This window comes from Glandiceps talaboti, chromosome 9 (assembly GCF_964340395.1).
Source record: "Glandiceps talaboti chromosome 9, keGlaTala1.1, whole genome shotgun sequence".
Lineage (NCBI taxonomy): Eukaryota > Metazoa > Hemichordata > Enteropneusta > Spengelidae > Glandiceps > Glandiceps talaboti.
The window spans coordinates 15739867-15753675 of record NC_135557.1 but is presented as its reverse complement, the minus strand read 5'-3'; the positions used below and the strand labels follow the sequence as shown (position 1 = coordinate 15753675).

General features: G+C 36.1%; 1 protein-coding gene across 1 annotated transcript in view; it reads left to right on the top strand.

Annotated features, from left to right (window-relative positions):
* LOC144439658 (high affinity cGMP-specific 3',5'-cyclic phosphodiesterase 9A-like) overlaps positions 1-13809 on the top strand; it is a 46988-nt gene that overhangs the window by 14447 nt on the left and 18732 nt on the right. The window contains exon 2 of the mRNA XM_078128897.1: positions 3066-3136. Coding sequence (XP_077985023.1) covers positions 3066-3136 — 71 coding nt within the window. The remainder of the gene's footprint in view (positions 1-3065; positions 3137-13809) is intronic.

Genomic DNA, 13809 nt, shown 5'->3' with positions numbered 1-13809 from the left:
GACTAAATATAAAAAAAAAATTACACACATCAAATACAGAAACAGGACATGCATGACAGGTCAAAAAAGAAGTTGCGAAAGTAATTGATAATGGTGTAAAATGTGAACAATTAAAGAAATCCCGCAAAATCTTCTCTAAAAGTCATAATCTTCCCTTGTGGGATCAGCCGAGTCAATGCAGGGAATATTTAAAGGTATGACGAAACTATAACAATGATGTCATATCTAATTTTGGTACATTCGCCCATCATGACTCCATAACTTCTGCATAGTATTAAGCACAATCTCTTGTTGGTTTCCTTTTTATGAACATTACATGAAAAGTTGACAAGTATTTCGCTTTTGTCGTTATATTCAAATAGTGAAATAGTTGTTATCGTTGTCATTCACTTTTATGTTTTCGATTACTTAAGGTGGTCATATGGATGACAAGTGGTTATTTGTTTCGGACTTTTTTTTTTGATAAAACTCCTCTCCTTTTTTTTCATCTTGATAAAATAATGTTACAGAGTATATGTTTGTAAAATAAAATTCCGACCTACCTACCATATTTTCTGAAGTCATGGTATCGGAAACAAACCTTTTAAAATTAATTTTGCCTTTCCCTTTCTGCTATACTGTATCAATGTAATCAGTTTTTTCCAGTTTAAAATACAAAATCATGACCTCCACAGCAATGTCATTTTCATGTGACACATATGTAACCCCCATAATCCATTAAATTGCCATACTCTGTACTTTGAAAAATAATCATGAAAATTATACACCCCAAAGAATCGAGGTAACTAGCTTGAGTTATTTAGTCCCTTGACTTTTTCATCTCTCTCTTTAATCACTACAACGAAAGGGGATCAGACATCGTGACTTTACAGGTTTTCAAAAGATTGGACGACAGTACACCTTAAGGCTGGCACAGATATGCCAATTATGTGGGAACATCTTCAATCTCTTTATCCTAATTGCGTTTTTGTGTGTCAAAGCACACGCATTCATTTTTCAACCCATTATTGGCACTGAGCTTACGGTTACAGAAATGTAAATTTACTCAAATTGAAAGGGTAAAAAATTACATTTTGTATGCATCAGTCGTGTTCGTGTGTGAAGATATATCACCAGTCTCAAGTAATGAAATGTATTTCGGGGATACGTTAGATATGTATGATAGTTTTGTTAGACTCAAACTGTGATTCACTGGATTTCGTGACAGGAAATGCAATCTTTATAAATTCAATGCATACTCATTCATTCAGTACAATGTTCCAGATAAAGATCTTGTTATATCAGAAACAGATTTCTCCAAGCTTATAGTTATGAAAGACATGGATATTTGTCGTGGTATCAATGAGTGGTCATCTTTAGGAAAACGATATATAAATACAGGAAACAGAACCCCAGACGGCACAAAAACGATGGTATGGCATATATAAAACACATTATATCAATTTTTGCTTACACAAAATCCATTACTGTCAATAGCTATGCATCTTTTGCTTAAGGGAATCTATAAGGACGATCACCGAATTGAATTTCCTGTCACGAAATCCAGTGAATCACAGTTTGAGTCTACAAAAACTATCATACATATCTAACGTATCCCCCGAAATACATTTCATTACTTGAGACTGGTAATAGATCTTCACACACGAACACGACTGATGCATACAAAATGTAATTTTTTACCCTTTCAATTTGAGTAAATTTACATTTCTGTAACCGTAAGCTCAGTGTCAATAATGGGTTGAAAAATGAATGCGTGTGCTTTGACACACAAAAACGCAATTAGGATAAAGAGATTGAAGATGTTCCCACATAATTGGCATATCTGTGCCAGCCTTAAAGCGTATCATCGTCTATTCCTTTGAAAACCTGTAAAGTCACGATTTCTGATCCCCTTTCGTTGTAGTAATTAGAGAGAGATGACAAGTCAACATACTAAATACCCCAAGCTAGTTACCTCGGTTCTTTGGGGTGTATCTTTTTCACGATTATTTTTCAAAAGAGAGAGTATGACAATTTATTGATTATCAGGGTTATATAAGGTTCATATGCAATTATTGTTAATCCAACGACTTAAATAGTATTTGAATTGTGTCAAGCTACATTCGTATACAATATAAGAGTCAAATTGTACCATAAAACTGTCACTTATAATGAACTATATAGATCATAATCAATATATATCAGAAGATTTTTCCTTTTTGCTTTTTGATCACGTATCGTTTAGCCACAGACGCCCTCAATAATTACTTTAGTTGCCAAAAATACCAACCCTAACCTGAAAAGGGCACTTTGCCAAAATGGTAGGGCTCTCAATATATTTAATTCTACTATAATTTATGAAAAATCGGGAAGCATATTAGTGACCTTTTCCGCTTTTGACGCATATTTCGAATAACATAGAATTAATGCCATATACAAGCAAGGGTTTAAATCCCTTCGTTGTTCGGCACGTTCAGCTTAGCTTGCGAGTGCTATAATACGGTGTGTCAACTCGACTTTACAACTGAATCAGTTTATATTAAGTCAATACATTTATACACTGATTTGAATAGCTGAATACAACGTGCATAGACTCTGCCATATTTGGTACAAAGGGAGACCTCTGCTTTATAAATGTACAGCTTTAAAGTGTGAATAGAACAGAATCAAAGGAATACGTGGGTATTTGAACGAATACTTGCATTCTCCTCTGGCGCCATACTTTCATTCCCTGCGCTCTTGAAATTGCAGTAGAAAGACTGCAAGCACTCGAGAAAATAACCCCGAGTACTCCGCGATGTCTCTCGTGCGTCATAAGACTATGTTATTATTACATAATTAGGTTTTTCCAGAACAGTACATTGCGCTCACGCATCGCGTGATTTCGTGTATGGATCGATCGCGCGCTCATTTGCATACAAGTATGCAAATATTATGTTAGGTATTGCCACTGCAGCGAAAGTACAACAAGTGTTTCAAGCACACCAATGCAAGTAATCATATGTAATAAGTAATATTCCAAAAATTCATTATGAAAATTGTTTCATTGCGCATTAACTCATTATTTATCTTTTCACATCTTACAGATTGTATTCGGCAGACACTGTAGTTCAAGGGATATCCATGAACTCCTTCAATCTGTGACAGGTTCAGGAAGGTAAGAGAGAAACTAATCCTTCGCCAATTAGTTCTTGTGATTTGAGTAGCCAATCGATTGTCTGAGGTTGGAAGCATATCATTTTGTCGACAGTGAATTAACGATATGAAAGTTTGATAGACTCTACTTCTTTGAATATACAAACATACACTATTTTCCCATAATGGGTGACGGTCGAGGACTACAGTAGCTATCTTGAAGTAGATCATGGAAGGTAAATGAAAATAAACAAACTTGAATTAGAGGCTAGGGAATACAAAATCACTTGTAATATTTTTTTTATTTAAGACACCGCTTTGTGCTCCTGACTCTTCGATCTTCGTCGGGTAGAGCCAAGTTAAACATTATTGAAGTCTGTATGCGCTATACATCGTCGAATGAACAATTTTATCACAGCTTTAAGTGTAAAATGGTGAACGAATAGAATGCTGACAATTGATGTGACGCATATCACTGAACATATTAACAAAACGCTTTGACGCACTTACAAGAGGTATATTTTCCCTAGTTAGAATAACGTGTTGATTACTTTCGTATTCATCCCACGTATGAAGGCTGTTTATCACTTTGTGTTGCCAATATTGGAATTGAAATTGAAATTTATTTCACCAGAAAATGAAAACAAAATATACCTTCTTTGAAAGCAATACAAAGCAGAATTTTGGGGAGGGCCATGGAATAGTTCCGGTGGAACAAATCAAACTCAATCGTGGACCAAACGTTTATGAAAATTACGGATACTTTGGGGTACGAGGTATAACAACAAAGATACATCTCCTGTGGATAGTGATGGAGATTATGTCGGTGGGAAAATGTAATAAATATATTGCATCAGAGTGTAGTTTACATAGTACAGTTTAGCATGCTTCTACTAAAAAGCACTCTCGTGTTATTGCTTGATACAATCTTGACAGCTTTCTGTCAACAAGCTTTTTGTATAATAACGTGTTTTATTTAAAGTTCTCTACTTTTCTGTAACAATATATCATCCAGTCCATCATCACTTACAGTAACCATGGAGATAGTCCTTTTATACTCAGCAGTAGTTGTCTATTTTGCTCCGAGAGACAGAAGATCTTAATGGATGTAGAGTAGCGTGATGGTTGCAAGGTTTAAGACTGGCCGATTTGGAACCTTGTTCGGGCGTTGCTATTACCATTTTTTGGAATAGCCAACGTCCCCAGACAAGATTTGAATAACAATAATTTATCCCATATCAATACAGCTGTACAATTAGGGACCTGGTAGGTTTTAGGTTGCAATGCGATGGTTTTCATCATATACGCTTAGAGTTGGAGACTGCAATATAAAGTGACCCATGGAGTTGAGGAAGTGCAAAGGGCAATTGCGCCGCTATGTAGGTCTAGGCAAGACTAATAATTTCAAAAGCACTTTTAGAACAATGTGAAAAAGCAGTATATAAAAAGTAACATTACTCGTATTGCTTTGATGGCTAATCAATTAATTATAGTCTCTCTGTCCCACTTTGATATTATCACAAGCTAGTAATTTATGTACGTCCACAACAATATCAAGACCACAAAACTGCCAGCTAGCGATGTAACTGCGTCCATTACCTATGCACTCTTTGAAACTCTTTGAATTTGCAAGTCGTCCCGATGGTGTGTTTTCTTCCGACTTTTTACACAGACATCACTTTGTTAGCCTAAACGGCACGACGTATATCTATAATTCTATCACTACAGTAGCTGCTCAAAACTATCAAACCTAACACCACGCAAAAAAGACACTTTGTAAAGCATAAACAAAGCTGATAAATCCTTAAGACTATTTGGTTTGCCATAAACTATAAATCTTGTTTCTCTTTTTGATATGATCATGCATAATCCTATTGTCCTGCCCACGGAAGACGTCATTCTAACCGAACATTGCACCAATATTTGTATACAATCTTTGTTACTCAGTAATTCATACTCTACACGCCATGCATAATGACTACGTAGTATAAGTTGAGTAGATTTTAATAAGCTTCCAAATCCACTTTTAAAGATTTCATTTCCCGATCGAATCGGAAATGCTGCATTTGCACAATCGCCATTATGAAATCCTGATCAACTTGTACTGAGACAATCTGACGCCTACACAGATGCCGACTAAGTCTGATGACTGACTTGTTAAACAACAGAGAGCAAGTTTTGAGTTGAGATTTTGAGAATTATGCCTGGCCTTAGACTTTCACATGATAGGGTAATGCTATGAGAGCTTATGTATTAGCCCGTCGCCAGTTTGAATACTATATGAATGTTTCAAAATGCTTCTTAGATTTGATCAAAATTTAAGTATTGATTGCGGCGATGATTTAATCATACTGTAAGGTCGTACATCGCTTCTTTCTGACGCCATGCGAAGGATTCGAACCCAGATCGTCGTATCAGTGTTATATTATTAGTTTATCCATAAGGATCAGATAGGACCTGTCTTATGCTCAAGACCAACTCTTGTTAGACATCTCCAAGTGTTCTCAGCCCTTCTTTAATCCTAATCTGACATTTTCCTTTCTAACTCAAATTCCCTCTGAGATTGCATAGAGATTAACTGCATGTGAGAGGAGTACCCATGATCCATACAACATAAGAAATCGGTAGTTTGTGTTTGAAACGGCTTTTTGATGCCGCCATGGATTTTCAAGGGTTAAATTATTGAAAGTATTGCTGTGATGGCATAGTGGTATTCATTATTCATATGATAAATCATATTTGTTGCATATATTTTACCATAACATGAAAACAACGTGGGCGTGCATCAACTGGAACTCTCCTCTAATCAATCATGTTATTTCTCCTCATAAATTTCGAATTATTGTAATTTATTGCATCAGTTAAAGTAAATGATGCAGAATACTTGGCAATACATTTTATTATCAAGGTCCTATGGTAACATATGTTAGCATCTGTGTACTTTGGCAGTACACTTTACCATCAACGTACAATTTGAATACAATTTGAATCACCTCTTCAAAGATAAAATGTGGCCTTCGATTTCGTGTAACCGTCGAAAATGTACAGAACTTAAAAACACATGAACAGATAGGCAGACATATAGACACACACACACACACAACTAAAATACCTACCACCTTGTTGTCTTTTTCCCTCAGAGTGCAGTGCAGTACTTTCAAATTATCGAAAATATTAAACATGCGTTAGCCTCAGGCCGTTCTCAGCAACATTCGAATGATGCTTTCTGTAGAGAACCGAAAGCCAGATTAATCTGAAAAACAAAGTTAGAGTACTAGTTAACAGAACTACGTCCGACAGTAGTTTTCTTGTGTATTGTGTTGGTTTTGAAAATAAACGGAACGTGGCACGTAGTTTCCCGATATCGTTTGGTAGAGATTAGATAAATTTTAATATTACATATACATAATGATGTTTTGTATATAATGGCGGTTCAGAATTGTATTGCAAATCAGCATTTATCTTCAGTTAGCATAAACCGTAATAAATATATTGCTTGCGGCTATATCATATTATATTGTAAAGAAATACGCAATTTCGAGATTAATTTATAAACCTAACCCCCTAGCGCGCGGCAATCTTTCGATATAAAATTTCACTCACGGTCTCCAGGCGTTTGTTCCTTCCACGGTGACCTGACGTGATTGGAAAGACATATTCGTAATGCATGCGGACTTTTCACGGGTTTTCTTATCTCCAATGTTAATGCATTGATACTCCTCTGGCTATGTTCAGAGATTGAAAGAATCAGAAATTTTACGTATTCAGATACGGTGGATGAAATTTCAGTTTTGATTTATTTCTAGACCTACATTCTATATTGTTATTCATATTTTTAACCCATTGAATATTATGTGTACATTAGCTGACATCAAATGTATTATACGACAATGAAACGGGAGCATATTATACAGTAACTCAAATGTTAATGCACACACAACTTAAACAATGTATAAAACATTCATTTCATTTCATTTTGGTACACGCGCATACACTTTTCCCCTTTCCTTAGTTATTTGCGATTCAACGTACTGATGCCTCGCTTCTTCCTCCCTTTTGTATTGTTATCCGTTGTGTAATGTTCTTTTTCTGTTGTGTAAACTTTTGTAAATGCATATAATAAAAAAAAAAAAAATAAAAAAAAAAAAAAAAAATAAAACATTATTTTCAAAACACCATTTTTACATTATTAATCTAAGTTCCATACAAACCTTAAGGGGAAGGATATCTCATGAATTTGGAATGTTTAGTTTTTAGTGGTCTGAGGTTAACTTAAGACTTGGATTTAAAACCAAATAAAATGCATTGTTTCATTCTTTTACATTTATCGATATGGAGCTGGCTTTGATGCAACTTATAGGCGTGCAGGTCTTGGTAGGGGAACTTCCGTTGAACATATTGTCGTCTGCTTGTGTATTGTAATGCGATTACAATAACATTAGAAACAGTCGCCAACATGTTTAACAGAAGTCGCTAAGGAAGACAGGTACGTCACTTCCGCCTAAGTTGTTATCGATGCCAGCTCTATACTGGGAATTGGACGAGTATGAAAACCAACATATTTCCAGACGTTTATCATCCAAGGTTCTCGTAACCATAGTGAATTCACACGGTATCCTTCCCCTATCTCCATGCATAGAAGAACCAGTCAAACAATGAATACTGCATTGCGAGTTCGTTATTTGGTTGAGTAGAATATTCTTTCAATGGAATACGTGACATATCAGAAATGATACATTTTAATAAATCTCTTCACGGAGTACTAGACTTCACAAATTGTTACAAAGTATTCTGGTTCATTGGTGTCACAGGGTACAATGTACGAAAACAATATGATACAAAGTGTAAAAGTCGAAACATCACGCGTGACTGTCTTGAAAATGACCAAATACTTTTGATCAAAATCTTTAAAACAATGACACATTATTTTTGCGAATAGAGAAACACGGTAAAAATAATTGAATTGAATTGAATTGAATTTGAATTTAATTGCTTTTAATTGAATATTTATTTCGCATTTAGAGGCCATCGGCCCAAAATGCATATTCGAATAAATAAAGCAAGACAAAAAGTATAATGATTGCATACATACATACATACATACATACATACATACATGGAACGAAAATATACAACCGAAAACGTGTCAAGAATAAACATAACTTGTGAAATTTTTCTCAATCTAAATGTCTTATAAATATACATTGCAAGTTGACTTCATAGGTGATGAGATTTTACTTGGCAATGCCATTAAATGATAAAATTGTCTAGCGACGGATGAGTCAAATATAATATCCTTTATTCATTCAAATGGCCACTTCAAACATTGTATTTGAGTGGTTTGGGATGTTTTTCTGTTAGATTAACTTAACTGTTGTTATCTAAGACCTGTTCTTTTGATTCATTCCCGATTTGCGTTGTTGTGATGAATCCTCTTTCCCTGTTTTACGTAGCTCTTTCTCTGCTAAATTTAACTGGTAATTTGTATAAATGAAGTTAATTAATTGTCTTATAAAAGGGATAGGACATCTGTTAGAGCAGTGTTAACTGTTGTTATCTAAGTTGATTAAATCCCGGGTTGTGTTCTTGTGATGAATTATATTTTCCTGTCTGTCTGTCTGTCTGTCTGTCTGTCTGTCTGTCTGTCTGTCTGTCTGTCTGTCTGTCTCCCCCCCTCTCTCTCTCTCTCTCTCTCTCTCTCTCTCTCTCTCTCTCTCTCTCTCTCTCTCTCTCTCTCTCTCTCTCTCTCTCTCTCTCTCTCTCTCTCTCTCTCTCTCTCTCTCTCTCTCTCTCTCTCTAAAAAGGCTTTTGATGTTGTGTAATGTCCAGTTCATTATTTGCAGGGAGAAAGAAGTATAGTCCATAGGCGATCATAACCATAGTGACCAATAGGGATATGAAGTGTTTACAGCAGCCCAGTCATGTTATATTATTCGAGAATGTATGACAATGTGTACCACATAAGTGCATATTCCCTTTCTTGTTTGTCACGATAACAAGCATACCATACGTGACAACATCGGCATTTTTAGTATATGTTACTTCTAACATTACAGTTGCTTGCAGAGTAATTCTGTGATAGGGCAATTGGCTAAGGCCAGGATTTGGAGAAGTTCCAATTTTTTTTATTAATTGAGCAAGGTCATTCGAAATCATTAGAATATTCATGAGTTGTATTGGTTGTGAGCTAATGGTTTCATGGCAAAGGTCAATGACATTCTAAATTGTGTAAGCTACAACCGGGTAAATGTTGCATATTCGTATGAGAAAGGATCTCCTGGGGGGGGGGGGGGGGGGGGCGGTGTTCAGTGGTGTGGCAATAGTTTGGGTTTGTAGGTCTCAGAGGAGCCTTGTCGTATTATTTTACACTGATTTGCCCCAGCCCCACCCCACTCGACCCCTCGGTTATAATCAGGTGTTTCAGTTTGTATAATTTGTGTAATTCTGGACATGGAATAAAAGAATTCTGAAGAACTAAGCTGCTGTTATTCTTAGAGTTGTTTATCAAGACAAATCTCCAAAGTTTGTTGTAAGTTATTAACACGAGCATCTCTCTCTTCAAGAAGAAGGAATAAAAGTTAACGACCATTATGAAGGGTAGCTGCTAATGACCTCGCGATATCGCGAAGGAATAACTCCTCGTAACTCCTCGTTTCTATTATATATTTAAAGAGGTACAAATTTACAATCACTGGAGAAAATACTGATGGACTACACTTCAAGCGTATATCCCAGTAGGGGAGTTAATGTCTTGCGGCAGATCTCGCGAGATAACAATTGTATCCATCAACAACAGACTGTTGCTAGGGGAATCCAAAGGCTAACACAAAGACTAATATAGCCTATGGAATATGTACCATATGCAAAATTATATTATATTTTTATTTGTATGCAAAATTGTGGACTAAGCATAATTTAATAACAAGTCCTTTAAGAAAGTTGTTAATGATTGCTCAAGACACTAGTAGTCTGAGGTGGTTGTTAATATCAATCAAATGGTCGCTTTTAATGTATAACTTTGTCATAAATCTTTGAGACACTGCATTCATCTATGTACTAGCTGTAATCCACCATTACTTACATAGTCAAAATAGACAATTGTGCCCATTAGGATCAGAATATCGGCACACTTCCCTCAAAACATAACGTATATAAAATTATAGGTTGACTTAATGTAGAATGCACCTCAGAAATGTTCTTTTACAGTCTTGCTTTTACTTTGTTCATAAAAACTGAAACCCTTCCCAAGTCAAGGGAAAACATTAGCGTGACCATGCACATATTTGAATAAAGGTCAAGAGAATATCAAAATTAAGCCGTTTTGAAATCCAAGATGGTCGCTGATTCCCGTGTTAAATCTATGGGAAAAAACATTGTGGATTCCCTTGAAAACAAGACGGTGAACCCCAAGTGTGTGTGTGTGTCATTTTTTCAAAAGGACCATTTTTTTGTCATGAACTTATAATCGTTGTGCTTCTTGACGCTGTTTGTACATGTCGCTAAACACAAATGAATATATTTTATTTAAATAATTCACAGTAGGTGCTACATGGGTTTGCTAATTCAAAGGTATGATATTTTCATAAAACTGTAATTGGGGCAACCCGTTTGTTCATAGCTAGCTAGCTAGCTAGCTAACTAACTAACTAACTAACTAACTAACTAACTAACTAACTAACTAACTAACTAACTAACTAACTAACTAACTAACTAACTAACTAACTAACTAACTAACTAACTAACTAACTAACTAACTAACTAACTAACTAACTAACTAACTAACTAACTAACTCACTCACTCACTCACTCACTCACTCACTCACTCACTCACTCACTCACTCACTCACTCATTCATTCACTTACTAACAAAAAAAGAGAAAAGATTCATATGGCAACGATTTGAGAGATCTTAGGAACCTAGATTTTCGGGGAAATTTGTCCGCATTCTATATCAAACAGCAGTTATGAAACACATTAACGTTAGAGACTGAAAATCTGATGATATATAATACCCATAATGCCGTATAGTTGCATTTTACAGTAAACACGAACTGTAATCTTTGCTCTATACTGCGCAAATTGGTTGGCGCTAAACTTCAACATTACCTGTTTATGAGATATGTTCCAGCGGGCTTTACATTGTAAAAACCCAATTGAAATATCTTAACGATCGGCGTGGGGATTATTCCATTCACGGCTATACGTTGAATTGGCATGCTTGTTGCATTTCAGAGATGAGACTTACGGAGAATATAAAATTTTCAATTTCTCTCTCTCTCTCTCTCTCTCTCTCTCTCTCTCTCTCTCTCTCTCTCTCTCTCTCTCTCTCTCTCTCTCTCTCTCTCTCTCTCTCTCTCTCTCTCTCTCTCTCTCTCTCTCTCTCTCTCTCTCTCTCTCTCTCTCTCTCTCTCTCTCTATACTAACATAGAGACCATATTCGTGACCAATGTGGATCTCACTATGTAGATGTGTGTGTGGGTGAATGTATTACTGCCATGGTCTGTTTATATAGAGCTAATATAAATACGTAATTATATAATTACGTGTCTAGTTGTCAAATTGCTGTTTTCAACAAAATCACGACATGCATGGCTATTAGGTTGTTGTTTTTTTAGCTCGGCTGTCGCCGAGCTTAAGGGTTAAGTTTAATTCTCCGTCGGCGTCTGTCAACTTTTCTACTTTCATCTTCTTATCCCAAACGCAAAATTTGGTGTGTAGGTTTCTTGGGACAAGCAGATATGAGGTCGTTTAAAACAAGTTGATTGGGTCAATAATATGCAAATTAGATCTAAAATAGAATTTTTTTGGTAAAAATGATTAACAAATCTTCTTCTCCAAAACTACAATTGAGTTGAAGTGTGACGTGTAATAGTCTTGATATAAGCAGATATGAGTTTGTTCAAGACAAGTTGATTGGGTTATTGATAAGCAAAATTAGGGGTAAAAATAGAATTTTTGTAAAATGATGACTATAGTATAATATAAAAGTACAATATTTTACCAACTTTCTGTGTCAAATGTTTTGTATGGTGTGTGAGTCATCATATAACACCACTAACCACTTTATTACTTTGCTAAAACAAAACAGCATAGTGGAAGAGCTGAACAGCAGAGCCACTTCTACATATGTTATAAAAAAAGAAAAAAAGGTGGAGCTATTCTGACCGATAGGTAGCTTATTTGCTATACGATCAACATACTCCTAAAAAATATTAGAAATTGTGAAAATAAATGTGTATAAAAAACTGACATCTGTTCAGATGCCCCAAGAAGTTCTAACAGCTGGATGGAAATGTCAGATCTAGAGATGAAACTCCATACTTAAGAGAGTGACTTGACGTGTACAATGAATTCAACCCCAGTGTTAGGCACAGTCGCTGTTGAAAGTTTTGGTTGAAAACATGTCACGTGGTTCTAACTGTCAATAGCACATTGGAATACCAACATTTCCCGAAGGCACTACATATTGTTCACAATGTGTCTATTCATGCCTACATGAGACAGATGGCGTGATGGATTGATGATACAATAAGTTCAATGATAATATCAATAGATGTGTTCTCCCCGACCTCTCCTCTGCTTTTGACACTATTGATCACAACATACTCATCTCAAGGTTATCTAAACTTGGCATCAAGAACATCCCATTGCAATGGTTTTCATCCTATCTAAAGAACAGAAAACAGTCTATATCTATACATGGCTCAACATCCGATACTCAACTACTGCAATTCGGAGTACCACAGGGTTCAGTGCTTGGTCCACTTTTGTTCTGCATTTACATCCTACCACTTGCTCAGCTCATTCGAAATCACAATATCAACTTTCATCAGTATGCCGACGACAATCAACTCTATCAGTATTTCTCCCAGTCTAACATCCTATCTACAGTACACGAGATGGAAGGAATGGTTCATGAAATAAAAATGTGGATGATAGAAAATAAACTCCAACTCAATGATGGCAAAACTGAGGTACTTCTGTTAAGGTCCCAGTTCAACCGTTCACCTCGTCTTATTGATCACATGATAATTGGATCAAGTTCTATTCCAATTATTAACTCTGCACGGAATATAGGAGTAACATTTGATGAAAACTACACTCTATGTAAGCACGTTCATACGATATGCTAGTCAGTTTACTACCACCTCCGTCAAATAAGCCATATTCGCCAGTATCTAACTAAGGAAGTCTGTCAGATGTTAATACATGCTCTAATCACATCAAAACTAGATTACTGTAATGCACTCCTGTGTGGTCTACCATCATCATCCATTCTACCACTTCAGCATGCCCTGAACTCGGCAGCCAGAATTGTCTCTCGCACACGGAAATATGACCATATAACCCCTATACTTATGGAATTACACTGGCTACCAGTACACTACAGAATCCAATACAAGATCCTGCTACTCACGTACAAAGCTCTGAACAACACTGCTCCTGTTTATATATCTGATCTAATCAACCTGAAAGTGTCATCCAGAGTTCTCCGATCAAATGGCAAAATCCTACTTCATGTACCACGGAGTAACCGGAAGACCTATGGTGATCGTGCTTTCTCGCGCACGGCCCCCTTCGCTTGGAACAATGTCCCTCTAGAAGTGCGCCAGTCACCCAGCCTTGATATTTTTAAGAAGCGCATAAAGACTTATCTGTTTAGCAGAGCCTACTTTCATCTCTAGATACCCACAC